The 25,677-nt window shown below is 41.4% G+C and overlaps 1 protein-coding gene across 3 annotated transcripts in view; it reads left to right on the plus strand.

The window, feature by feature from the left end:
• The window catches only part of ELMO2 (engulfment and cell motility 2), a 54,194-nt gene that overhangs the window by 19,284 nt on the left and 9,233 nt on the right, over positions 1-25,677 (plus strand). For 2 of the 3 annotated variants that reach the window (XM_069062717.1, XM_069062719.1), the window contains exons 6-16: positions 1,641-1,822; positions 5,129-5,228; positions 7,311-7,462; positions 12,964-13,042; positions 14,301-14,336; positions 17,093-17,143; positions 20,156-20,278; positions 20,873-21,007; positions 21,518-21,622; positions 22,871-22,979; positions 24,154-24,290. In XM_069062717.1, the coding sequence (XP_068918818.1) occupies positions 1,641-1,822; positions 5,129-5,228; positions 7,311-7,462; positions 12,964-13,042; positions 14,301-14,336; positions 17,093-17,143; positions 20,156-20,278; positions 20,873-21,007; positions 21,518-21,622; positions 22,871-22,979; positions 24,154-24,290 (1,209 nt within the window). The remainder of the gene's footprint in view (positions 1-1,640; positions 1,823-5,128; positions 5,229-7,310; positions 7,463-12,963; positions 13,043-14,300; positions 14,337-17,092; positions 17,144-20,155; positions 20,279-20,872; positions 21,008-21,517; positions 21,623-22,870; positions 22,980-24,153; positions 24,291-25,677) is intronic. The other variant, XM_069062718.1, reaches the window with a different exon arrangement.

Below are 25,677 nucleotides of genomic sequence, written 5' to 3' on the forward strand. Positions count from 1 at the left end.
CCCAGAATACAGATCAAATCACAGAACACTTCTCAAAGTGAGCCCCCAAAACAAAGCTATACATCAGGGCTTATATAGCCTTCTGGCTCAGAGAATGTAACAACCTTATTGACCCAATCAAAAAGTATCTACTGAAAAACAAGCCTCCCTCCCCAGGCTTCTGGTGCACTTTAGCCTAGGGGCAGGGAAGATCTTCCAAATTTGCATTCCCATTACTTTCGGCCCCAAGATCTTTCATGCCCATAGCATAGACAATTTACTTTTGAATTAGCTCTGAACATTTCTTAGGTCACATTTTTAAAGTACAGAACTAAAGTTACCAAAGTGGCCACTGGCCCTTAAACAAACACAAATTACATAGATAGCATTATCACTTCAATTCAAAACAAGAGTTCAAACAAAGTTCTCTGGGGGAGGGGGGAGGGGTATCCTTCCCCTCACACAGCTCCAGCCCCTGCCTCCAAGCACAGAGAGGGGGCTGGGCAACAAAACCAACAAAGTGGGGTCCCTGGGGATCCAAGGCACTTCATCCCACCCACCATAGTCACAAGTCCATTCTCCCCCAGGGTCCCAAACTGTGGGATGCAGCCAGGAAACACATTCAGTGCCCCTGCTTTGCTGCTCAGTTCTTATCTTTTCCTGTGGCTGAATTCTGAACTCCTGGGCTCCTCCTCCCGCAGGCGGCAGCTCCTGGCTTCTGCCCAGGTCCCGATGCAGGCAGCTCACCATTCCTGCTCTCAGCTCAGCAAAGTCTGCATGCAGGCCATTCTTCTCTCCTGCTCCACGGCTCCACAGAGTCACAGCTACCACAACTGGGAAACAAACAATTATCCCAGCCCCCATACTTTCCTTTTACTCTGCAGATCCTGTTCCTGACGCCATTTTGTAGCAGCAAGCACCCCGGCGTCCTCAGGGTGGCTGCTCACACAGGTTCTTAGATCTGCTTTGTTAAAGGAAAGCAACTCAAAATGGGTTAACAAGCTTACTTTAATCAGTCAAACATGTATCATTTACCTCATTCAGGGGAAAAAGGTCAGCACCCCGAACTTCAGAATATACAGACAGAATGATCAAGACAGAAATAGATCAAGTAGACAGTTTCCAAACTGTCCAACCATTACATCCATACCAAAGCAGCATCTGGGTTTTTCAAAGCCAGGGGGGGGGGGGCCTGGACAACGGCTTCCCAGAATACAGATCAAATCACAGAACACTTCTCAAAGTGAGCCCCCGCTTTGTTTGCTTTTCTATCTAGGAGTGATTATTTTTCTTCCCCAAATTTCTTACATCATTTTCCTTAGGCCTCTCCTTTGTCCCTGTTGCATTCTGCCTTGTACCATACTTATTTGTGCTTGTCATATCCCCCTTATTAGATTGTAAACTCCTTGAGAAACAACTCTTCTGTTGTTTAAACTTGGTGCTGTTGTTTTAACTTGGTAATCCCTAGGCCTTAGACAGAGTAGGCCATTGATAAAATTTGTTGACCTGCCTCAAACAGAATTAATGGAAAGATGATTCTGCTTTAGCCTGGATTGCTTGAGGCCCCTGAGATTTGTCCCCAGCTCAGGGACCTGCCATGAGGAGCGGATGAGGAAAGAAGTTGGCAGGGCTGGTAAGCCACTTGTTTTCTGTTTTTGTAGTCCCGGGCTGCACGCCAGCTTATGGAGAGGACGCAGTCATCTAACATGGAGACTCGGCTGGATGCTATGAAGGAATTGGCCAAACTTTCTGCTGATGTGACCTTTGCCACTGAATTCATCAACATGGAGGGAATCATGGTGTTAACAAGACTGGTGGAGAGTGGCACCAAGCTTCTGTCCCAGTAAGTGTGTCACAAACCCTGTCCTAAGGGCTTTCCGAGATAAGAGGAGGTGCTGTACTGTAACAAAGACACTGGAGACAGAGACTAGTTATGTATGTGCTTTTGGACAAATCATTTAAGCTATCTGGGTTTCAGTTTCCTCAAATGGAGATAAAATTTATCACACTTTTTCTTATCATCATTCATTAGTTCATCCAGCCAGTATTTGTGGTATGTCTACTGTGTATAGTGAATTATGAGACATTCATAGGTTCTACAGTCAGTCTAGTTGGGGAGATAAGATGTATATGAAAAGCCAAATTAGAATAATAATAACAGCTCACATTAATATAGTGCATCATAGTTTACAAAGTACTTTACTCACAATGACTCTGTGAGTCAGGTATTATCTTCATTTTATGACTGAGGTTCAGAGTTAAGTGATTTGATGTCATCACATATCTCATTAAGTGTGAGAGAAAAAATATGGTTATGAGTCAGTTGGATAGCACAGCTATAGGAATTCAGAGATATTAGAGATCAGTCTTTGACATACCTGTTAATTTGCTGGGACACAGAATTGAGAGAGGAGGTAGAAGTAGAGGACAAGGTCTTGTAATCTTTCATCCTATACCCATGTTGCTGGATTATCCATTGGTCCAGCCATCTTTTTACTCATATACACCCCCATCCTTTTCTCTCCATCATGGTTGTTGCCCTCTCTATGCTGCACCTCTTAGCCACTAACTGTCTAAGGTGTTCTTCCAACACTGTACAGTGTCTTTCTTCACAGTTCCTCAGTGTCAATGTGAACAAGCTAGAGAATGGGATACTAGATTGTCATCAGCAGGAATCTCTGCTCATGTCCTTCATTTGGAGGCTTTAGGGACCTTAGCTTACAGATGTTAAGGTCAGAAATCTTTAAGGTTTGGCTGTCCTGAGAAATATTGGAATGTTTTATTTGAGAGTCCCAGATATGCTGCTGATGGTTCACCCACTGAAAATTGCAGCGAAGCTCAACACTTAGGCTGGGTGTATGTTTTAAATTTTGTTACCTAGAGGGGTTCTCTCATGCCTTGCTACAGAAAGGGAATTCCTGGGCATGTTAGCCTTGAGGCTAACAAGGCCTCAGTAATTGTTATCACCAAGCTCTTGCAATCTGCTGGTTGTGGAAGGTTTGGCTTCTGTCTTGTGTATCCCTTTGGCTTTGGAGTCACATTGGTCACGAGTTCCCTACACTTGTGGTGTGCAGTGGAAAAAGTACCAGGCTTGTGTTGGAAATGCCAGCTTAGAAAAGCAAAAACACATTTGATGCCAAAAATCTGATATAAAAAGCAATCTATTCAGGAGAAATCCAAAGGAATTGATCACTTCTGGCCAGAAGTGGACTTTGCCCTGCTTGTGGAAAGAGGCCCAGATACAAAAGCCAAGCAAGTTTTATGCATTAATTTGGTGTAGACACTCCCTTCAGAGGATTGATTGGTTCATTCTCTTCTGGGTACACCTCCCCATTATCATACATTATTACTAATGAGGCTTTAATTCTGTTAGATAATATACATAATACATGAGGTTCATTAAGCAAGCACAGTAATAACCCCAGAATACTGACACTCCCCCCCCTCCCCCGCACCAGTTTAACCTAGATATGTCCTTATCTGGGCCTGCTGAGTCCCAAGGCCTCTGTCTGCCTTTTAATTGGTCAAATCCACCTGCTCTTGCCAGCTTCTTTTTATTTATGTTATTTCACTTTTGGTATTATCTAGGAGTGCTATGGGAACTGGGAATCCAACTTCTTCCCAAGGTTGTTGTCTGGTCTGCTAACCTTACTTTTATCAGTAGCCTCATTTCAGCTATTTTTGCAGTCCTGTGGAAGCTTAATCCTTTGCTACTTCTCACACTCAATAACTAAGAGCCCAGGGTTCTATTCCTAGCTCTACCAGTAACTCACTCTATCACCTTTTCTCTTAGTTTTCTCATCTATAAAGTGGAGTTTAAACTCCATGATTTCGGTCTTTTAGGAGAAGTTTAGACATCTTGGTTTAATGTCACTTTCATTTCTAAACACATCCCTCCCATTTCCTTGCCAGAGAGCAATCTCTTGTAACAAAGAATCACAAAGGAGGTAAAAAGGTAGCTCAGCTAAACCAACCAGTCCTTCAGTCAGTCACATCTTTCAGTTTACTCATGGTTCCATACTTGTATTCTTCCCCCCTTGTGAAGGGGGAGGGGCGGGGGCGGAGGCTGTTTCCTCCTCTCATTTTCAGAGCCAAACTTGTTTATTATATTTGTTTAGTATTGCATCATTGTTGTAGTCATTGTGTATATTGTTTTGCTGACTTCATTTTGCATCTGTTCATATGTATTTCCTTGCTTCTCTGTATTCTTAATATTTGTTTTTGCAATTTAGCAATGTACCATTACATCCATGTACCAAAATTTATTTAGCCATTCAATTTAGCCAAGGCATATTTTACTTCCAGTTCTTTACAGCTACAAAAGATGCTCCTCTAAACATTTTGTTATTTATAAATCCTTTCTATCTTTGACATCCTTGGAGTATGTACCTAGTGATGAAATCTCTAAATCAAAGTATGTGAGCATTTTAGTGAGTTTCTTAGCATAACTTTAAATTAATTTCTAAAATGGTTGGACCAATTCACAAATCTACCAATAGTGTAAAAGTGCACCCGTCTTTCCACAACTCCCTCCCCAACACTGACTACTCCTATATTTTGTCACCTTTGCTAATCTATAGGGTTATAAAATGAAACCTCAGAGTTGATTCTCTTAGCTATTTGAAGCAGTCTTTCATTTGGCTATTTTTAGTTTTCAGTTCTTCCTTTGAGAACTGTTTATTCATCTGCATTGACCACTTTGCCACTGGAAAGACTAAACCCTTTCATTTCTAAATCCTGTAATTTGCACTTCTTTCTGACCCTTAGTTGCTTCATCTGTAAAATAAGGTAGTTGGACAAAGTAGTTATAACTAATTTATGTAACATTTTAAAGGCAACAAGCAAAAAGAAAGACAGTCCCTGGCCTCAAGGAATTTATTCTCTAATGAGGAAAGACAGTACACAAAAGGGTGCCAAAAAGTTGGAGGAAAGGCACCCACAAAGGGGTATACTCCAAACAAATGTTATTATTCTCATTTGTAAAATGGGCAAGGTGAAGAAAGGAGTCAGGGTTGGGGAGAGGAAGATGTAAGGGTAAATGATAAATGATTGTGGTGTAAAAAAAGATAACAATAAAACATTTTAAAATTTACCTTACTGCTTTGGCTCCCTATTCTGAACATTTGTATACGTTTCTCACACTACTCAGTTACAGTGAGATGCTGGCATTCACCCTGACTGCCTTCCTGGAACTCATGGACCATGGTATTGTCTCCTGGGACATGGTTTCGATCACCTTCATTAAGCAGGTGAGGACCCTCCTGCTCAGTGCCATCACCTTCTAAGCCCCTACCATCTGCTGCTTATTGTTTCCTGATGTGAGAGGATGTTCTTTCTGCCTAGGAAAGGTACCCATAAAGGCAGGTAGGGCCAAGAGTATCAGCCTGTTTTTATCAATGATTTGACTAGGACTTAGAAAGCATTTTTACCAAATTTGGTTTAGTCAGGCCTGAAGAATAGTATTCAGTTTGGGGTAGCTACATTTTGGAAGGAATATCGAGACTGTTGACACTGGAGTGCTTTCATTGAAAAGCAGAAACTTGAAAATGTGAATATGGTTTTAAATGTTTGTGTTCTGTGATTGTTTTGGGGGGAATGCAGTGCTTGTGTGCATGTGTATATGCCTATGGCAGCAGAGAAGGTAGACGTGGTCCTAATACTGGCATTGTGTTTTAGGAGGGACATCGACAAGATGGACTGTCTAGGACAGAAATGTCTGTTGGCCCTAGAGGACAGAATTAAAACCAATGTAATGAAGTTTCTGAGAGGCAGATCTTCTCTCAGCCCAAGTACTTATTAACAGTTAGAGTTGCCCAACAAGGAAATGGGCTGCCTTTCATCATTAGGAGTTTTCAGACAGGCTAGATGACCAATTTGCTGGGACCTTCATTAGATCATAGATCTAGAGCAGGGAGGAGCCATGGGGTCATCTATTCTAGCCCCGTTATTTTACAGATGAGGCAAGTGAGGCCTAGGGAGGTTAAGGGACTGGTAGAGGGAATATTTGCATTGGCTATTAGGAGATAATGAATTTAGTAATGATCTCTGGGACTCCTTCCGGTTCTTAAGATTCCATGATTTTTGATTGTACATGTATAATCTATATCAGATTGATTGCTGTTTTGGGGAGTATTTGGAGAGGGAGAAAAATTTGGAACTCAGAATTTTACAAAAATGAATATTGAAAACTGTCTTTACATATAACTAGAAAAAAATACTATTAAGGAAAAAAAAGTAGGAAAAAGCAGTGAAACCCGTCAATATATCTAAAACATCTAAAAATACATAGGGTTCCAAACCCATGGATCTCTCACCTCTACAAAGAAATGGAAGGAAGTGTCTTTTTTACTGACCTCTTTGGTTTCCTTTAGGTCTCAACTAAAATCCCATCTTTTACTGGAAACCTTCCCCAGCTCCACTAAATTCTAGTGTCTTCCCTCTGTTAATTATTTCCCATTTATCCTGTATGTAGTTTGTTTGTACATATTTGTTGTCTCCCTCGTTAGATTGTAAGTTCCTTGAGGGAAAGGATTATCTTTTGTCTTTTTTTATATCCCCAGTGCTTAGCTCAATGCCAGGCACATAATAGGCACTTAGTAGATGTTTATTGATTGATTGTTGATTATTTTTTTTAAAAGATTCCATGATTTTGTGAAGATAGTATGGGTGATAGAGGTACAGAAGGACGATAATCTTAAAAAAGAATGTGTTTAGGCTACACTGTTTCAGTGGGTGAAATGAGCCTCCAGTAATGTAAACTCTCTTTTTTTTTTGGAGGGCAATTGGGGTTAAGTGACTTGCCCAAGGTCACACGGCTAGTTTTTGTGTTAAGTGTCTGAGGCTGGATTTGAACTCAGGTCCTCCTGACTCCAGGGCCTATGCTCTATTCACTGTACCACCTAGCCGCCCCTAAACTCCCCTTTCTTTACCTTTCTTTTCATTTTTTTTATTGATGCCTTTAATCTTCATGTCACATTTCAACGTCCTTTCCCCAATTGATCTATCTTGCTTATTTATACTTTGGCTACTATTATGAAACCTCAGCTTTTGCACTTAGAGAGTTATAGTTGAGAAGAGAGCATGCTTGCTCGCTTGATAGATCTTGTAGTTTATCTGAGACTCAATTATCCATATCTGGAGAAAGTCTGTCAGTTTGAACCATGTGGCCATAATGCAGATAGCACCATACCTAGACTGCAGCCCTGATGTCTGGGAGGAAAGAAGCAGTTTCTGGAGTTCTAGCCTCATAAGCCTGTCAGATGTCAGCAGTGCCCCCAGCATACTGCCTTCTGAACTTATGGATGAGTGTGCTTCTTTCTCTCTGGGTTTAGATTGCTGGGTATGTGAGCCAGCCCATGGTGGATGTGTCCATCCTGCAGCGATCGCTAGCCATCCTGGAGAGCATGGTCCTGAACAGCCAGAGTCTGTACCAGAAAATAGCCGAGGAGATCACCGTGGGCCAACTCATCTCTCACCTCCAGGTGTGAGTAAGAGACACTGCCTTTTCCTGTCTTGGCTTTCAGGTCTCTCATTCTTGTCTCTCCTTTGGGAAAGCTTTAAGCTACTGGCTTGTTGGTTCATTCAAAATAATGTTTGCCCAGTGCATGCACCACCACCACCACCTCCTTCCCTCAGTCCTATGCAAAAGGCTAGGGGTGAGAGGAAGCTGGTGCACCCGGGACTTTCCCTGAGGGGACTTACTGCCAAGAAACAGTTGTGGTTCAGTTGCCACTTGTCTAGTGCTTTATGCTTTATAATATAATGTTTTCTTTACAACAGTTCTAGGAGGAAACTGGGGTTCAGGCTGATTAATGTAGCAGATAAGTGTTGGGGTAAAGAGAGCAATAGATTAGAATTAGAGAACCCAAGTTTAAGTCCAGTTCTTGTATTACAAGTCACCTATGAAGGAAGGAAGGAAACAAGCATTTATGCAGTGCTTACTGTGGGCCAGGCACTATGCTATGACCTTTACAAATACTATGTCATTTGATCCTTACAACAACCCAAGGCAGTAGGTGCTATTATTACCAACATTTTACAGTTGAGGAAACTGAGGCAGACAGTCTTTAAGTGACTTACCCAAGTTCACACAGCTAGTAAGTGTTGGAGGCTTGGTTTCTTCATCTATAAAACAGGAATAATAGATGCAATATATATAATCAGGGCTGTTATGATGTTCAAAGGAGATAATTCTGTAAAGCACTATATAAGTGGTAACTATTATTACATTCTATAAATATTTTTCCCAGGAAATGAAACAAGTGAACACCTGGGAACACTACCATTATTGCTTCCTCTTTTCTTCATTTGCAGCTTGTCTGCAAACCAACACTTACCCATCAATGATTCCTTCCTGACCCCTGCTGCATTCCCACTGGCATAGTCAGTATTTCTGGGATCCTGATAAAGCAGTCTTGAGAGGATATGGGCAGCATTGTATGGGCCCTTCTTGACTATACTTTCAATTAGCTCTGATCCACCACTCCCAGTAAAAGGAAAGTTTGCCTTGTGCTGTATTCTCTTTGTAGCTCCTGTCTCTGCCTGTTATCCCAGAATTTGCAGAGCAAACAGGCAAGCAGATATATTGGGTTAAGCAGTAGACCAGGAAATCCATCCTGAGGTGTTCTGAGGCAGGTGTGGTGTGGTGGAAAGAACACTAAACTTAGAGGCAAAATTCCCTGTCCTGGCCACATAACTATGGACAAGACCCTCTGCCCCTCTGAGCCTTAATTTTTTCATCAATAAAATGGAGATAATCCTTGCACTACCTACTGAACAGGCTCAAGAGGAAAGTATTCTTTAAATTATGAAGTGCTATACAAATACAAATTATAACTCTTATAGCCTCGCACTTCATTACTCATTTTAGCTTTCTGCATTTTGTTTCTTCTGTAAAGTGAGACTAGACCAGCAGCCTGATTTTTTTTTTTTAAGCAATTGGGGTTAAGTAACTTGCTCAAGGTTACGCGGCCAGTTATTTCTGGGTGTGGTGCTGAGTGTCTGAGCCCAGGATTCGATCTCCAGGTCGTCCCAACACTGGAACCGCTCTGACTCGCTGAGCCACCTGGCCGCCCTGGGCAGCCTGATTAATGATGGTAGAAACCAGAATAGCTAAATCAGTCAATGTTAACTGCTAATCCTTTTTAAAATCAAATTGTTTTGGGCGTGGCTAGGTGCACAGTGAATAGAGCATTGGCCCTGGAGTCAGGAGGACCTGAGTTCAAATTTGGCCTCAGATATTTAACACTTACTAGCTGTATGACCTTGGACAAGTCACTTAACCCCATTTACTCTGTTCCCCCCTCCAAAAACAGCAAAAAAATCAAATTGTTTTCAATTAAGAAACTTTTATTTTTCCTTTCCATCTTCTTAACCTCCCATCAATTGGGGAATATGATTGTGATGGAATACTGTTGTGCTATAAGAAATGACAAGCAGTATAGTTTCAGAAAAACTGGAAATACTTAAATGAACTGATGCAAAGTGCAGTGAGCAGAACTAGGAGAATGGTAACAGTAACAGCAATATTGTAATGATGATCAACTGTGAAAAACTTAGTTATTCTGATCAAGACAATGATCCAAGACAGTGACCCAAGACAATTCCAAAAGACCCGTGATGAAAAATGTTGTCTACTTCCAAAGTGAGAACGGATAAACTCTGAATGCAGATTGAAACACTTTTTTTTATTTTTCAAATGCTTTATTAACTTCCTATTTACATCATTCATTTCTGCCATATTTTGAGTTACACATTTTCTCCCTGTTTTTCCCCTACCCACCGCCCCAAAATAGCAGTCCCACAGGATATCCCCTCCAATCTGCTCTCTCCCATATTTTCTCCCATACCCCTTTCGACTTTTCCAGTGGATCTCTGTGCCCCAGTGCCTGTATATCTTATTTCCCAATTACATGTAAAATAGTATTAATAATAATATATATATTTATAGATACATATATATGTATATTTGAGTATTTGATTTTAAAACTTTGAATTCCAGATTCATTCCCTTCCTCCCTTATCACCCACCCTTCCAGGGAAGATAAGCAGTTCAGCATAGGTTGTACATGTATGGCTAATGCAAAACAATAACATAGTAGATATATTGTAAAAGACTGACTATATTTCCCTCCCTCCTATCCCACCTCCCACTTGTTCTATTCTTTACTTTGATCCCATCCCTTTTCAAAAGTGGGTGCTTCCAACTTCCCTACCCCCCAGCCTGCCCTCCCTTCCATCATCCCCCCTCTCATCTCCTTCCCCCCTACTCTCCTGGAGGGTGAGATACCCTATTCCCTCCTCAAGCCAAATTCAATGGGAATAAGGTTGACCCATTCCCTTTTGCCTTCCTATTCTTCCCCTCCATTGTAAACATTTTTCCTTGCCTCTTCTATATGAGATAGTTTACCCCATTCTGTCTCTCCCCATCTCTTCTCATTATATTCCTCTCTCACCTCTTAATTTCACCTTTTAAGTATCATCCCTGTTAAATTGGGTATCATATCTGTTAAATTGGTCCTGTGCCCTCTATGTATACCTGTAAACGTATATACATACATTCACATATGTGTTCATATGCCCATATACCCTCATATATAGACATATATATATATATTTCTATTCCCTTCAACTACTGAGAAAAGTTTCACAAGTTACAATTATTGTTTTTCCATGTAGGAATGTTAATAGTTCAACTTTGATAAGTTCCTTATGATTTCTTTTCCCTGTTTACTTTCTCATGCTTCTCTTGCTTCTTGTATCTGAATGTCAAATTTTCTATTCAAGTCTTGTTTTTTTCAGCAAGTATGCTTGAAAGTCCTGTATTCTACTGAATGACCATATTTTCCCCTGAAACATGATACTCAGTCTTGCTGAGTAGGTGACTCTTGGTTTTAATCCCAGCTCCTTTGACCTCCGGAATATCATATTCCAAGCTCTTCGATCCCTCAGTGTAGAAGCTACCAGATCCTGGGTTATCCTGATTGTGTTTCCACAATATTCAAATGGTTTCTTCCTGGCTGCTTGTAATATTCTCTCCTTAATCTGGGAATTCTGGAACCTGGCTATAATATCCCTAGGAGTTTTCTTTTTGGGATCTTTTTCAGGGGGTGATCGGTGGATTCTTTCAACCTCTATTTTGCCCTCTGGTTCTAAAACATCAGGGCAGTTTTCTTTGAGAACTTCCTGGAGGATGATTTCTAGGTTCTTACTTTGGTCATGGCTTTCAGGTAGTCCAATAATTTTTAAATTCTCTCTCCTGGATCTATTTTCCAGGTCAGTGGTTTTTCCCATGAGATATTTCACATTTCCTTCTATTCTTTCATTTGTTTGGATCTGTTTAACAGCATCTTGATTTCTCATAAAGTCATTAGCTTCCATTTGCTCCAATCTAATTCTGAAGCAATGATTCTCCTCATTGAGCTTTTGAGATTCTTTTTCCATCTGGCTAATTTGGCTTTTTAAGGCATTCTTCTCCTCATTGCCTTTTTGAGCCTCTTTTGCCATTTGAGTTAGTCTATTTTTTTAAGGGGTGATTTTCCTCAGTCAGGCTGTTGACTCTCATTTCGTAATTTTCTTGCATTGTTCTCATTTCTCTTCCCAATTTTTCCTCCACTTCTCTTATCTGCTTCTTAAGGTCCTCTATGGCCTGTAACCAGCTCATATTTTCCTTTGAAGCTTTTGGTGCAGGATTTCTGACTTCACTGTCTTCCTCCTGTTCCATGCTTTGCTCCTTTTTGTCCCCAAAATAGGAGTCTAATGTTGGAATCTTCTGTCTGCTTTGTTTCCTTTGCCTGGTCATGTCGCCCCTCAGTGACTTGACCCCTGGGCTTTTTTTTTTTTAATAAGCAATTGGGGTTAAGTAACTTGCTCAAGGTTACATGGCCAGTTATTTCTGGGTGTGGTGCTAAGTATCTGAGCCTGGATTTGATCCCCCAGGTCATCCCGACACTGGGGCCAGTGCTCTTACTCGCTGAGCCACCTGGCCACCCCTGACCTCTGGGCTTTTTGCTTCAGTAGGACTCTGCCACCAGACAGGGGAGCTTGCATCCCAAATGCTGGGGTTTTCTCAGCTGCTGGAGGTATTAGATGGGTGCCCTCTCTGAGGTCTCCACACGCTCTGGCAAGCTGGACACACACCTCAGGACCTCCACCCTAGACTGCAATAGAGATCCAAGCAGGTTAAAGCAAGAGCGATTACCCCTCAGACTGGTGCTTGGTCCCCCTACACTCTTCAGGCCAGGAGCTGAAGCTGCCATGTGGCGCTGGCTGTGCCTGCATCTGGGGGCAAAAGCCATGCACTCCCACTTACTGGGTCCCAAAGTCCAGACTGCACTGACCTCTCACTTTGTCCTTCACATCTATGTGTTGATAAATCAGGAAATGGCCACAGCTTCTGGTGATCTGGAGTCCCTCCAGCCTGTGGCTGGTCAGACCAGCCCTGGGGCTAAAGCCTAGGAGTGGAGCTGGGCTGGGCTCCCAGAGCACTGTGCTGGCCGATTCCTGCCGGGCTGTCCTCAGCGGGAGGTTAGCTTCTCTTTGTCATTTTGTGGGTTCTGCAGCTCAAAAGTTTGTTTAGAGTCCCCTTTTTACATGGATTGGGGAAGGTGGAAGCCGGAGTGGCAGGGACGTCCTCCTTCTACTCTGCCATCTTGACTCCACCCCCTGAAGCATTCTTTTTAAGTTTTCTTTATTTTTTATTATTTTGTTTGCGTTTTCTTTTGCAACATGACTAACATGGAAATGTTTTGTATGCATGACTTCACATGTATAATCAAAACCAAATTGCTTGCCTTCTCAAGGAGTTACAGGGGAGGAAGGGAGAAAATTTGGAACTCAAAATTAAAAAAAAAAGATTGATAAAAAGTTTTACATGTATTTGGGAAATACTTAATGAAATAAGTAAAAATGATTTTAAAAGCCTTACCTAGATATCATCTTGCCCCTTAGAATCTGGTAATCACCCTGTTTTCTATCCTCCCACAGCTCTAATCAGGAGATCCAAACTTATGCCATTGCGCTGATTAATGCACTTTTCCTGAAGGCACCTGAGGACAAGAGACAGGTGTGTGGCTTCCTTTTATTTTAATTTATTTTGCTTCCTTTTTAAAATAGTTTTTTCACTCTCCTTAGTCAGTGGCTATTGTCATACCTGAAACATATGGGCTCTTAAGAGAATTTTCCTGGGGGTGGCTAGGTGGCGCAGTGAATAGAGCACAGGCCTTGGAGTCTGGAGGACCTGGGTTCGGATCTGGCCTCAGACACTTAACACAAAGACCAGCCGTGTGACTTTGGGCAAGTCACTTAACCGCAATTGCCCTCCAAAAAGCAAAAAAAAAAAAAAGAATTTTCCCCTACAAAGGAAAGAGTCAAAATTCATTCCATCTTTCATATGTTGGGACAGCATGGTGTAATGGAAAAATAATGAATTTGGAGTCAAAGGAGCTGGGTTTGAATTCTGGCTCTGCCTGAGTGTCCTTAGGCAAGTTACTTAGCTGCAAGTTACTCTCTGGATCCCATTTCCTCATATGTCAAAAGAGAGAGGTAGTTAGACCCTATGATGTCTAATGTCTTCCAACTGTAAGTTACCTGCTTTGTTCCTGATCTATGCTCCAAGTTCTAAGGAACATCTTCATGTCAAGGGGAAAGGAGGGTGTGAAGCTTCTTTTGAGAACAAGAGGGACTCTCACAATACCCTGGCTGGGGTCAACTCCCCCAGATAAAATTTAGGGTTTGGGTCTTCCGTTCTAGCACTGTGTATGACTCCATACTTCTTCTAGAGAAATTATTTATCTAAGAAGCAACACATGGGATAGGATCAGGCCCCTAGATTTCAAGGCCTGGGACAGTAAAGTGGGGACCTTAGAGTCTTTCTTGGAATGGCAGAAGTAGAGGACTTTCAGGGAGTTTGCTTGAGGCTCCCTTGGTGACTTACCAATAACTAACCCTCTTTGAGCCTCAGTTTCCCCATCTGTAACATGAAGACATAAGTAATTTTATCTGTCCTGCCTGTCACAGAGCTGTTAATGAGGATGGAATTAAATAATAGATATAAAAGCACTAGATGGAATTAGGTTCAAGTTCTATCCAAATTCCAAGTTGTTATTATTCGTTCTCATAATTGTGCCAGTCCAAATCCACATGGGACTATTCAAACCCCTTGACATACTGGAGGACTGGGGGTGTCAATGCATCTGTCTGTGTCTGTCCTTGTTGTATGGCTTTGCTGTGTTAACCTCTTCCTTCCCATTACTTGTTTTGCTCCTAAGCTGAAAGCTAATTCCTGTCTGCCTCTCTCTCTGCTTTCTGCTCTCTGCCGGCAGGACAAGCTCCTTAATCCTCTAGACCTACCTGTTACTGTAAGTAGCTCTGCCATGTTGGAAGGGCCCTACTCCAGCTGCCCCAAGATATAGTCTCTGTTTTTGGGTGGGGAGGCCCTGGCTGACAGTGAAAGAGGGGACATGTACTGTGCTGTCTGAGGGGCTCCTCACATTATATCCATGTCTCTACACTTAGCACCTGTCTTTATACAGACCCCAGTATTCAGCCTGGGAAGATCAGGGTCAGATGTAGTACATGATTTATTTCCTACTGTATTAGAGGTGGCAACAAGCTTGTGAAAAGCATGGGGTTAGTGAGAAGACTTAGTTTTGAATCCCATTTTTGCTATGTACTGTCAGTGTGACCTTGGGCAAGTCACATAGCCTTTCTTGCCTCAATTTCTTCATCTATAAAGTGGGGATAATAGTCTTCATACAAGCACCTCCCAGGATTGTGGGTAGTATCAATGAAATTTATTTCCATCCAACAAATCTTATGCACCTATGCTGTTCAGACCCAGGATCTAGTGCTGGGAATACAATGACAGAAAATGACATGGTCTTTCAGATGGCTTATAGATAATACATGTAAAGCACTTTGTGCTTTTCAAATACTATATAAATGTGAGCTAACTAATTACTGCGTTGTGAGGTTGAGTCATTTCTGTGAGAGGCTTCAGTTGCCTGGAGGTGACTGCATCCAGCTGGTCTTTTCTGAACTTTTCTTTTCACACTGCCTGGCTGCCTTTCAAAAGGAGCACCACTTTACTCCATAGGTGAGGTGCAGAACCAGCATTGTGTCCCTAAATCTAGAATTGTGTGTAAAATAAGGTAGCAGATTGGAAGCATTGAAGACATCCTGAGAGCAGGAGAGAGAAGTCAGAAGAATGATAGGCAGAACTGTAAAACCTGGCTTTCTGGGATCATTAAGCATAGGGACAAAAAACCCAGCAAGGTTCAATGCAAGGTCTGCAAAGACATTACTTTGTTAAGGCCCAAAACAATAACTAATGATTGTAGTGATAACCAGGAACCCCTAAGAAAAGGTCAATCATTTTCATTGTGTTGGGTGTGAGAAGGCAGAGACGTGTAATAAATTCAAGAAAAATTGTTCTTTTGGGGTGGCAGAGTGAGCTAAAATTAAAAAAAAATCTTGACACATAAAAGGAGAAAATTTTAGTTATCTGAAAATCCAGTTATGTGGAATACCTCATTCCCCAACAACGCCAGAATAATGGCAGGTTAACCCATTCATAGGAATAGGATGCAGTTAGGAAGGTAAATCTGTTACGGGGAAACTGTAAGGCAGGAGTGGCTCCCTAGACGAGGGGTCAGGACCCTCATCAAGCTTCTGGCCTCATCTCTGCCTCTAGGTTTGAACCCAGCATGACCTTGGGAAGTCATATTCTCTCCTTGGGCTTCAGTTCCCTTCTCTGTAAAAAGGGATTGGATTAGATGATGATAGTAATAATCAAATTCATTTGAAAGACTAAGAATACTTGAACTGAAGCCCTGCCTCTGTGATCATGGTCATGTGACCCTGGGGGAGTCACTGACCTTCTCATGCCCCTCCTTGTGCTCCTCCCTCAGTGGCTCTAAGACAATTGAGTTGCAGAGAGCCTGCCATTCCATAGTGTCTAGGGAGTGCCTAACTCAGATTTTCTACCCGGATGAAACCTAGGCCAAAGTAAAAAACAAAGTTCTCTGCTCACAACGCTTCTTTGTGCTAGGTCTTGTTTCCAGTGTACAGATGAGGAAATTATAGCCTGGAGAGGTGAAACTATAGAGATGCCCAGGGTCAGAGGACCAGAGAGTGTCAGAGCCCAGGTCTGTCACACCTGGATCTCTTAGGTTTCTTGAGTTCTAAATCTGTAATTCTAGTACAGAGTAGAAATTACTTTGTGATTATCTAATATTCTTGGTGGTTTTTTCCACTTCTTGTCCTCCTTCCACTGGAATGAGATTCTCTCAAACTTTCTTCTCTGGAGAATAGGGTCAGAACTATTTCCATTGTCTCACTTTCAGTGCTTTGGAGAGGACAGTTGTAAAGCACCAAGGAAATGTGAGTTATCTGATGTGGATCTGAGGGACGTAGGACATGGACCAGAAGGACATTCCCTCTTGGTGCTTTTAGAAGCAGCATTTGGCAGGGAGTTCCTGTAGCCACAGTCCCATGTGTCCCATCGTCGCAGCTTTGGGAGCAGCACTGTCTGCATACCATCTGTTCTCTGTGTGAAGTGTCCATTTGATTTTCTCATGACATCTTTCTCAGACTAAACCAATCCACATTTCTCTTTGAAGATGATATACTGGTTTACATTATGAATTATTTGGACTTGCACAAAAAATATTTGGGAAATAAAAATGTAGTTTTTTTTTTAAATTAAAAATAACCAACTGAATTTTCTTCATTTTACCACACATTCCTATTTCCATGTCAACAGAAAAACTTGAAAATGATAGCTAGAGTAGGAATCAAGCGTGTACGATCAACATGATGTGCTCACCCTGATAGAGTTAATGGGATGGGAATGGGTCCATAGAAGCAGGCATCATGGAACAGTGGAAAGAGTAATGGATTTCAGATAGGGATGCCTGAGCTCAAGGCCTGGTTCTGCTGCTTGTAGGCCTTAAGCAAATCACTTAAGCTCTCTTGGCCTAGTTTCCTCATTTATAAAATGAGAGGAATGGACAGGATGACCTGTAAGGTCTTATCCAGCACTAAATGTACGATCCTCAACTTGATCTATGTGTCTGTCTCTTTCACCTCATTCTTACCTTAATTTTCTCAACAGGACATGGCCAATGCATTTGCACAGAAGCACCTTCGGAACATAATCTTGAATGTAAGTTTATGATACACATCTATTGTTTTTTGAGAAGGGGACAGCATATATGAGATATCAGTGGGTATCAAAGAGTTCTGAAATACAAAACTGTCAACCAGAAGTAAGATATTCAGGGCCCATTTCTGTGACGTGTCAAAGAGCCTAGAGCTATCCTTAGTGGGCAAGTGGATTTGGGCCCTTCTCCTGGGATTTTATACAGAAAGGAAAGCAAGAGCTGATGGCCATTCCCATATGGAGAAGTTGTATGAAAGAGCCAAGGTCCTTTCTTAGAAGAGAGAAAGTCCGTGTCCATAGGAGAGAAGTTGTGGCCCTTAAAACTAATCTTTTGTAGGGCAGTGCAGAAAGTAAGGTTTGAATCCCGGCTTTGTCCTACTTGCTGTGTGACCTCAAGCAAGTTGCTTAACCACTGAGCCTCAGTTTCCTCATCTGGAAAATGGGGATAATAATATTTGAGCTAACTATCTTGTATGGTTGTTGTGAGGAAAGTACTTTGCAAACCTTAAAGTATTACAGAAGTTATTATAGATAACTCATTCAGATATGGCTCTTCTGTTCAACAGATATTTATTTTGTAAAGTTTATTGATGCCTTTTGTTTTGACATCACACTCATTTCTGAATATAGGATTTTTTTACTTTGCTTCCTAGCAAATCTTCCCTTTTACCAGAGATTTTCAAAGGTAGTTCGGCAAAACTAATGAGCCGACACATTGATTATGTTTAATGGCTCATGCCACATTCCACAGTTGTCCCCCACCTGTCCAGTGAAAGGAAGGAGGTACATATTCTCATCTCTTCTCTGGGAAAAAAGCTTGGTCATATGTAATTACATTGTGCTCAGATTCATTTTAATGTTCTTTCCATTTAGTTTGTTGTAGTCCTCACACATATTATTATCCTGGTTTTCTTTACTTTGCATTGCATCAGTTCATCTCAGTCTTCCCATGTTTCTCTGATCTCCTCATATCTGTCATTTCTTATGGCTCAGTAATAACCTACATCTATGGATCATGGTTTATTTAGCCATTCCCCAATTGATGGGCACCTACTTTGTTTTTAGTTCTTTTCTCACTGCTAAAAAATACAATGAATAGTTTGGTATCTTTGGGAGCATTTTTTCAGTCTTTAACCTGCTTAGGGCAGATGCCTAGCAATTGGAACTCTGGGTCAAAAGCTATGGACATTTTAGTTCCTTTTTTTGTAATTCCAACTTGTTTTGCACAATGGTTAGACCAGTTTATAGTTCATTGGCAAAGTTCACATTGGCAAAGATGACAGAAAACGAAAATGACCATTTTTGGAGGTGTATGAGAGACCCGGGACACTAAAGCACTATTGGTACAGCTGAGAATTAGGCCAGCTATTCTGGAAAACAATTTAGGACACTACCTAAAAGATGTCACTTCACTGTGCACTCTTTAACCCAGAAGTACCACTAATAGGCAGACACCCCACGGAGTTAAAAGTAAAAGGGAAAGGACCCATATGTACAAAAATATTCAGAGAAGCACTTTTTTTTTCTTGTAGCAAGTAACTGGAGATTTAGGGAGTGCCCATTAATTGGGGAATGACTGAGAAAATTATGGCATGTGAGTATCCTGGAATATTATTACACCACAAGAAATGACAAAAGGAATGTATTCATAGAAACTCAATAAGACTTGCATGAAACTATACGGAATGAAATGAACAGAACCAGGAGAACAATTTATGTCATGACTAAATAGTAAAGAAAAACTATTTTTAAAGACTTAAGAACTTTGTTGAATTCAATGACCAGCTGTGACTCCTGAGGACTGTTGATGATGTTTATTAATAGTTAACATTTCTAGAGTACTTTAAGGCTTACAAAACATGTAACATATATTATTTGTATGTTGTTTGGTTCTCATAACAGCCCCTTGAGGAAGGTGCTATTCCTGCTTTACAGATGAGGAAACTGAGGCTGCCAGAGGCTGTCACTTGTTCAAGGTCACTCAGCTAGTAGCTATTGGAGGGAGGATTTGAATTTAGGGCCTCCTGACCCTAAATCCAGCACTCTCTCTGCCAGATCTCCCCATCTCTTAGTGAAGCATGTTTTCTCTTGCAAAGAAAGGTGATAAACTAAAGGTATAGAATAAGCTATACATTTATGGAGATGACCAGGGGGTGGATTTATTTTATTTGATTATGTGTATTTGTTACAAGGGTGGGGATTTTGTTTACTTGAGGAGAGGAGAGAAAATTGGAAGGGGAGAAGGAGGCTAGTGATGATGCTCCCAGAAAGAATATCATCACTGAAATGTTTTTAAAATACCTGGAAGAGAACAGAAGGCAGTTCAGAGGGAGATACAAACAGGACAGGTTGGTGAGTTTATATACTTGTAAAAAAAAACCAAGCTGCATATAAAAGAAATTCACTATTTTATATACACTCCTCTTCTGTTGTTCTTTTATATGAAAATGTTCATGGTTGTGGTGTTTTAAGTTCATAATAACAAAGAATATAATTTTTTAAAAAGAAAATTAGAAAGAGTTCAGGGGTTTATTAAAGGGGAACTCCTGGAGAGATGAAAGCGCACAAATAAACAGGGCTTGGAAAAGGGCCATCTCTTCTCACAAGACCAGAGTTGAGGAGGAGAAAATGGAAGATAATGTTGAGGTGATTTGAATTGTTGAATTAAGAGCCTCTGCTTTCTTTCTTTTTTTTTTTTTTAAAGCCATGGGGGTTAAGTAACTTGCTCAAGGTTACACGGCCAGTTATTTCTGGGTGTGGTGCTGAGTATCTGAGCCCGCATTTGATCCCCAGGTCATCCCAACACTGGAGCCCGTGCTGAGCCATCTGGCCGCCCCGAGCCTCTGCTTTCTTGATAAAGTATTTGCCCAGGTTTTCTGCTCAGAGTGGTAGGGTATGATGCAGTGTTGGGTGTCTTAAGAGGAGTTTTGCTGTAAGTTCTCAAGGAAAAGTGAAAGATTTCTGTAATAGGTCCTTTCATTCAATCCTCTCTTCCTTGCCCTTTGGATTTTACAGCATGTAATTCGGGGTAACCGCCCAATCAAAACCGAGATGGCTCATCAGCTCTATGTACTTCAAGTCCTGACCTTTAACCTTCTGGAAGAGAGGATGATGACCAAGATGGACCCTAATGATCAGGTTAATGCTAGCCCCAGTGATACTGTCCTCTGCCCTCCCACCAGGGCAACGAAAAGCCTCAAGCATATGTTATCTACCCTGCTTTTTGTGAGTGGTAACCTGTTTGTGACCCTTCATAGGCAGTGACATTTCCTCTAGGACATATTTTACCTAACCCTGGAAACATTAAGATCTGGTACTAACACACTCTACTGATCAACCAAGAGAGCAAATGGGTCCCTTTGCCAAGTATTTTTCTTTTGTGTACTGAAAAAGAGGGGGTAGCACTCTTTCCTTTTTTTCAGAGGTCTGGAAACAATGGGTAGCAAACAGCATATAATGTCAAATTTGGTTGTTGTATAGGTTACTTTTGTGGGACTTATTCTATATTTCTTTTTTTATTCTTTGTCATAAGTAATGATTCTCTGGGTGGAGAAGGGATATATTGGCAAATGAAGGTATAAAAACAAATCAATACAAATTTTAAAGTGAAAAAGAGAGATGGTGCCACCAATGATACATTTGGGAACCTGAATTCCCAAAGAGGCTACCCTGTTAATTTGTTCTCCCAGGCATACCCTGGGTATCTGAGCAGTTATATTTTTTCCCCCTCAGGCACAAAGAGATATCATATTTGAATTAAGGCGAATTGCATTTGATGCGGAGACTGACCCTACAAGTGTCACTGGCAGTGGAACAGAGAAACGAAAAGCCATGTATACCAAGGACTACAAGATGCTGGGATTCACTGTATGTACCCCTGTGACCCTTTCCTACCTGTGCCTCCAGCTTTGTCTCCCTATGCCTTGGGCTACATGGTTACAAGCCTTAGGCTCCTGGCAGTTTGCCAAATCAAATGTAAAACTTGAGCCCCATAATTGAGTCCACAGGTAGAGCTGCCCTTTCACAAATGAATCAGAGCTAACATTTACATAGCATGTTAAGGTTATAGAGTCTGTACATGTTATATCCTTTGCTGCTCATGATAATCTCAAAAGGTAGTACCAGGATTATTATTCCCATTTTACAGAGGTAAAGTGACTTGCCCAAGGTTACAAAACTTTTAAACAAGGAGTCATTACACTGTGATACCACCTTAGGCATAAGAAGTTTGGCATGGTTAGCTGAGCCCAGCTTTTAGGGCAAGGGAGCAGTGGTTTCACAGGGTTGTTCATAGGAGCTTTTCGCTTTGGATGAGGAAGCATACTGAGAGGTGCTTGTCATACTGAGAGTTCATGTCATGTTTCTTTTTTCTCCTAGAACCATATCAACCCAGCGATGGACTTTACCCAGACTCCTCCAGGGATGCTGGCTCTGGACAACATGCTCTACTTGGCTAAAGTTCATCAGGATACCTATATCCGGGTAAAGGCAAAAAAGGCTCACCGTGGACCCTCATTCTTGTTCATATTTTGGCCTCATTTTTGTCTCTCTTTGCACCCTAATTCTTTTTTTTAAATTAAAAAAAAATATTTATTTTTAAGTTTTCAACATTTACTTCCTTAAGATTTTGTGTTCCAGATTTTCTCCCCTTCCCTCCCCTCTCTCCACCCCAAGATAGAGTGCAGTCTGATATAGAGATATTAAACATATTTTTACACTAATCATGTTGTAAAGAAGAATTAGGTTCTAATTCTCTAATGGGAGAAACCACAAGAAAGAAGAAACAGTAACAAAAAAAAGAGCAAATAGCATGCTTCCATCTGCATTTAGATTCCATAGTTCTTTTTCTGGATGTGGATAGCATTTTCTATTATGAGTCATTTGGAATTAATTGTCTTAGATCCTTGCTTTGCTAAGCAGAGATAAGTCTATCAAAGTTAGTCATTGCACAATGTTCCTGTACTGTGTACAGTGTTCTTCTCATTCTGCTCACTTCACTCAGCATTAGTTCATGTAAGTCTTTCCAGGTTTTTCTGAAGTCTACTTGCTCATCACTTTTTTTGGAACAACAGTATTCCATGACATTCACATACCACAACTTGTTCAGCCATTCCCCAATTGATGGGCATTCCCTCAATTTCCAGTTCTTGGCCACCACAAACCACAAAAAGATCTGCTATAAATATTTTTGTACATGTGGGTCCTTTTCCCATTTTTATGATCTCTTTGGGATGCAGACCTAGAAGTGGCATTGCTGGGTCAAAGGTTATGTGTATTTATAGCCCTTTGGACATAGCTCTAAATTGCTCTTCAGAATAGTTGGATAAGTTCATGACTCCACCAACAGTGCATTAGTGTTCCAGTTTTCCCATGTCTTCTTCAGTGTTTATCATTTTCCTGTGCTGTCATGTTAGCCAATCTGATAGGTGTAATGTGGTACCTCAGAGTTGTTTTGATTTACATTTCTCTAATCAATAAGTGATTTAGAGCATTTTTTCATGTAACTCTATATAGCTTTAATTTCTTCCTCTGAAAACTGCCTGTTCATATCCTTTGACCATTTATCACTTGGGGAATGACTTGTATTCTTGTAAATTTAACTCAGTTCTCCATATATTTTAGAAATGAGGGCTTTATCAGAGACTCTGGTTGTAAAAATTGTTTCTGCTTCTCTTCTAATCTTGTTTGCACTGACTTTGTCGCACCTTAATTCTTTCTTTTTCTTTGCAGATTGTCCTGGAGAACAGCAGTCGTGAGGACAAGCATGAATGTCCCTTTGGTCGGAGTGCCATTGAGCTCACCAAAATGCTGTGTGAGATTCTGCAAGTTGGGGAGCTGCGTAAGTCTCTCTGGCACTGCTGCATTCATCCATCCCTCACTGAGACAACGAGAACAGCAGTGTACTTCCTGGTCCTATGTCAGGGTGTTTTATGTATATTATTCAATGTGCTTTCACAACACTTTTGCAAGTCAGGTTGTGCCAGTATTATCTCCATTTTACAGATGAGAAAACAGAGGATAGAAAGGTTAAGTAATTTGCTCAGTTACAGAGCTAACAACTGGCAGAGTCAGGGCTCAAATCCAGGCTTTTTGATTCTAAATCCACTGCTCTCTGGGCTATGCACAAACCCAGCATTGTGGCCCTGTGAGAGTAGACTGACCAAGAGAGTGAGTGAGGTGGGACTGCCTTGTCATGGCCTCCTGAAGAGTCAATGTGGTGTAAGGGGAAGAACCCTGGCCCAAGTCTCAGGAGAACCTGAGTTAGGATCCCAGCTCTGCCACTTTGTTGTTAGCTGGGTGATCCAATGAGGATCTCTCTCCCATAGCTATTGTTAGGAAAGCTCTCCCTACTCTTAAAATGTAAAAATGGGAGAGTGGTTATTTTATAGATGAGGAATCTCACGTTCAGAGAAATTGTGGGGGTTTTGCTCAAGGCCACACACCTGGTAAAGAGCAGGGGCAAGTCTATAAGTCAGGATTTTTTACTCTTTCCTAGCTCCCCCATTGCAGTTCCTAAAATGTTAGCCCTAGTTGAGATGAGACTGGACTGTTTTCACACTAGCTCACCTATTCTCTTACCCCCCCAGCAGAGGTAAGGAGAAGTAAATGCAGGACCAAAGGGTAGGTCAGGGAAGCATTCCAAATCCCCAGGAGGATCAGTGACCAGACTCCTATGTGAGCTGAGAGACTGTACCCTGTTCTTGGGAAGAAAAATCAGCTGGATAAGATAGTAGTTGATCAAAGATACCAAATAGGCACTTCTGAGTAGTGACATAAGAATGTATCACCTCCCAGAAGTTGATGGGCCTGCATCCTGTTCTGTATCAGGAAATGTGGGGTGGTCAGGAATGGGGAGAAACCTGCAGATGAGAGGTGAGGTTTAGGCCCATCTCTCACAGCAGTTCCTGGGGTTCTTGCCTACATTTTCCCCCTGTCTTTGAAGTCCCAGAGACTCTAGACCTGGGTCCTAGGGAGGGGCCCTCATCCTTTTTCCATATCATCTTTCCTCATAGCAAATGAAGGACGGAATGACTACCATCCGATGTTCTTCACTCATGATCGAGCATTTGAGGAGCTCTTTGGAATCTGTATTCAGCTGCTGAACAAGACTTGGAAGGAGATGAGGGCGACGGCAGAAGATTTCAACAAGGTCATTGTTAAGCTGGGGAACCTGCCCAGGGCAGAAAGAGCAGAGCGGACTTTGCTTCCCCTGAGTCATGGAATTGGGAGATCAGTGCAGATTGGCTAGTCAGATAACGGTAATAAAAGTGCCCATGTCTAGTGTGCCATAAGACTCACACAGCCTCACCAGGCTGTTGTGAAGAAGGTAGAGGAGATACCATTATCCCCATTTACAAAAGAGGAAACTAAGATTTAGAGAGACAGGGCTAGTGAGGGTAAAGCCAGCTCTCCTGACTTTCAACCTGGTGCTTTTGTTCCCCGTTTTTCCACGCCACTCTTCTTTTAAGCCAGACTTATGAAACAGAGTACCTTACCTGTGATTGTTACTGTCAGATTGCTGAGTACTGCAGGGTAGATTAGGTTTGGTGTGGATTGTCACAGCAAGCTCAAATGTCTTAGCAGCAACTACCAGAACTGTAACCAGGACATTGTGGTCAGGGCTTTGCTGGGGGCATGGAAATTTATAGTATTTAGCACCTAGTTGGAATCATATTAGGTGATGGGTCTCCATATAAAGCTGAAAATAATCATTGGAGGTAATCAATTCAGAAACTTCTCTAGCACTTGTGTCTATGGGCGAGTAAACCCCTTCTCTCTAAACATGTGGTAAAGAAGTTTTATTTTTACATCTCATAGCACTTGCCAGAGTTGAAGCATCGAGGTACATTCATTCTTCAGGAGATACTTCTCTAGTATTTAGGTCAAGGTTCCTCACTTCTCAGAGCCTCAACTTCTTCATCTGTAGAATGGAAATAAGGATTTCATTGCCACATAGGAAAGCACTTTATAGAATCTTAAATCATTGTGGAAATGCAAATTTTATTTGTAAAGTCCTCAAAGTGTTAATCTGGAAGGGACCTTGGAGACAGTCTAACCCAAACTTCTGTCACTTTACAAAGAAGGAAATTGGGGATCAGAAAGAGAAATTATTATTTCAGTAAGACCCTCATTGGTGGCATGGCCAAATATTTATTCTTCTTTGATTGATACTGCCCCACTTCACTCAGTGATTGTTTGAAACTTCAAAATACTCTCCCGAGGCACTGGCCTGATTTGTAGCTTCCCCACTCATAAACCTTCAGTGGCTCCCCATTGCATATAAGGTAAAAAAAACTCTTTAATTAGTCTGACATTTAAGTTTTTTTTTTTAAGCCACAGTTTGGCTTCCACCTACCTTTCTATTGCTATTACATAGTACTCCCCTTCACAAACTCTACACTCTAGGCAGTCTCACTTCTGGCTATCCCACAAGCCTGATAACTTCCTTTTCTACCTCTATACATTTACACAAACCTTCCACATGCCTGGATTTAACTTGTCCCTCATTTCTGCTTCTCAGTCCTTAGCCTTACTTC

Source organism: Petaurus breviceps, unplaced genomic scaffold, assembly GCF_028583685.1.
Source record: "Petaurus breviceps papuanus isolate PSGF00001 unplaced genomic scaffold, PetGlider_PUasm1.0 90503, whole genome shotgun sequence".
NCBI lineage: Eukaryota > Metazoa > Chordata > Mammalia > Diprotodontia > Petauridae > Petaurus > Petaurus breviceps.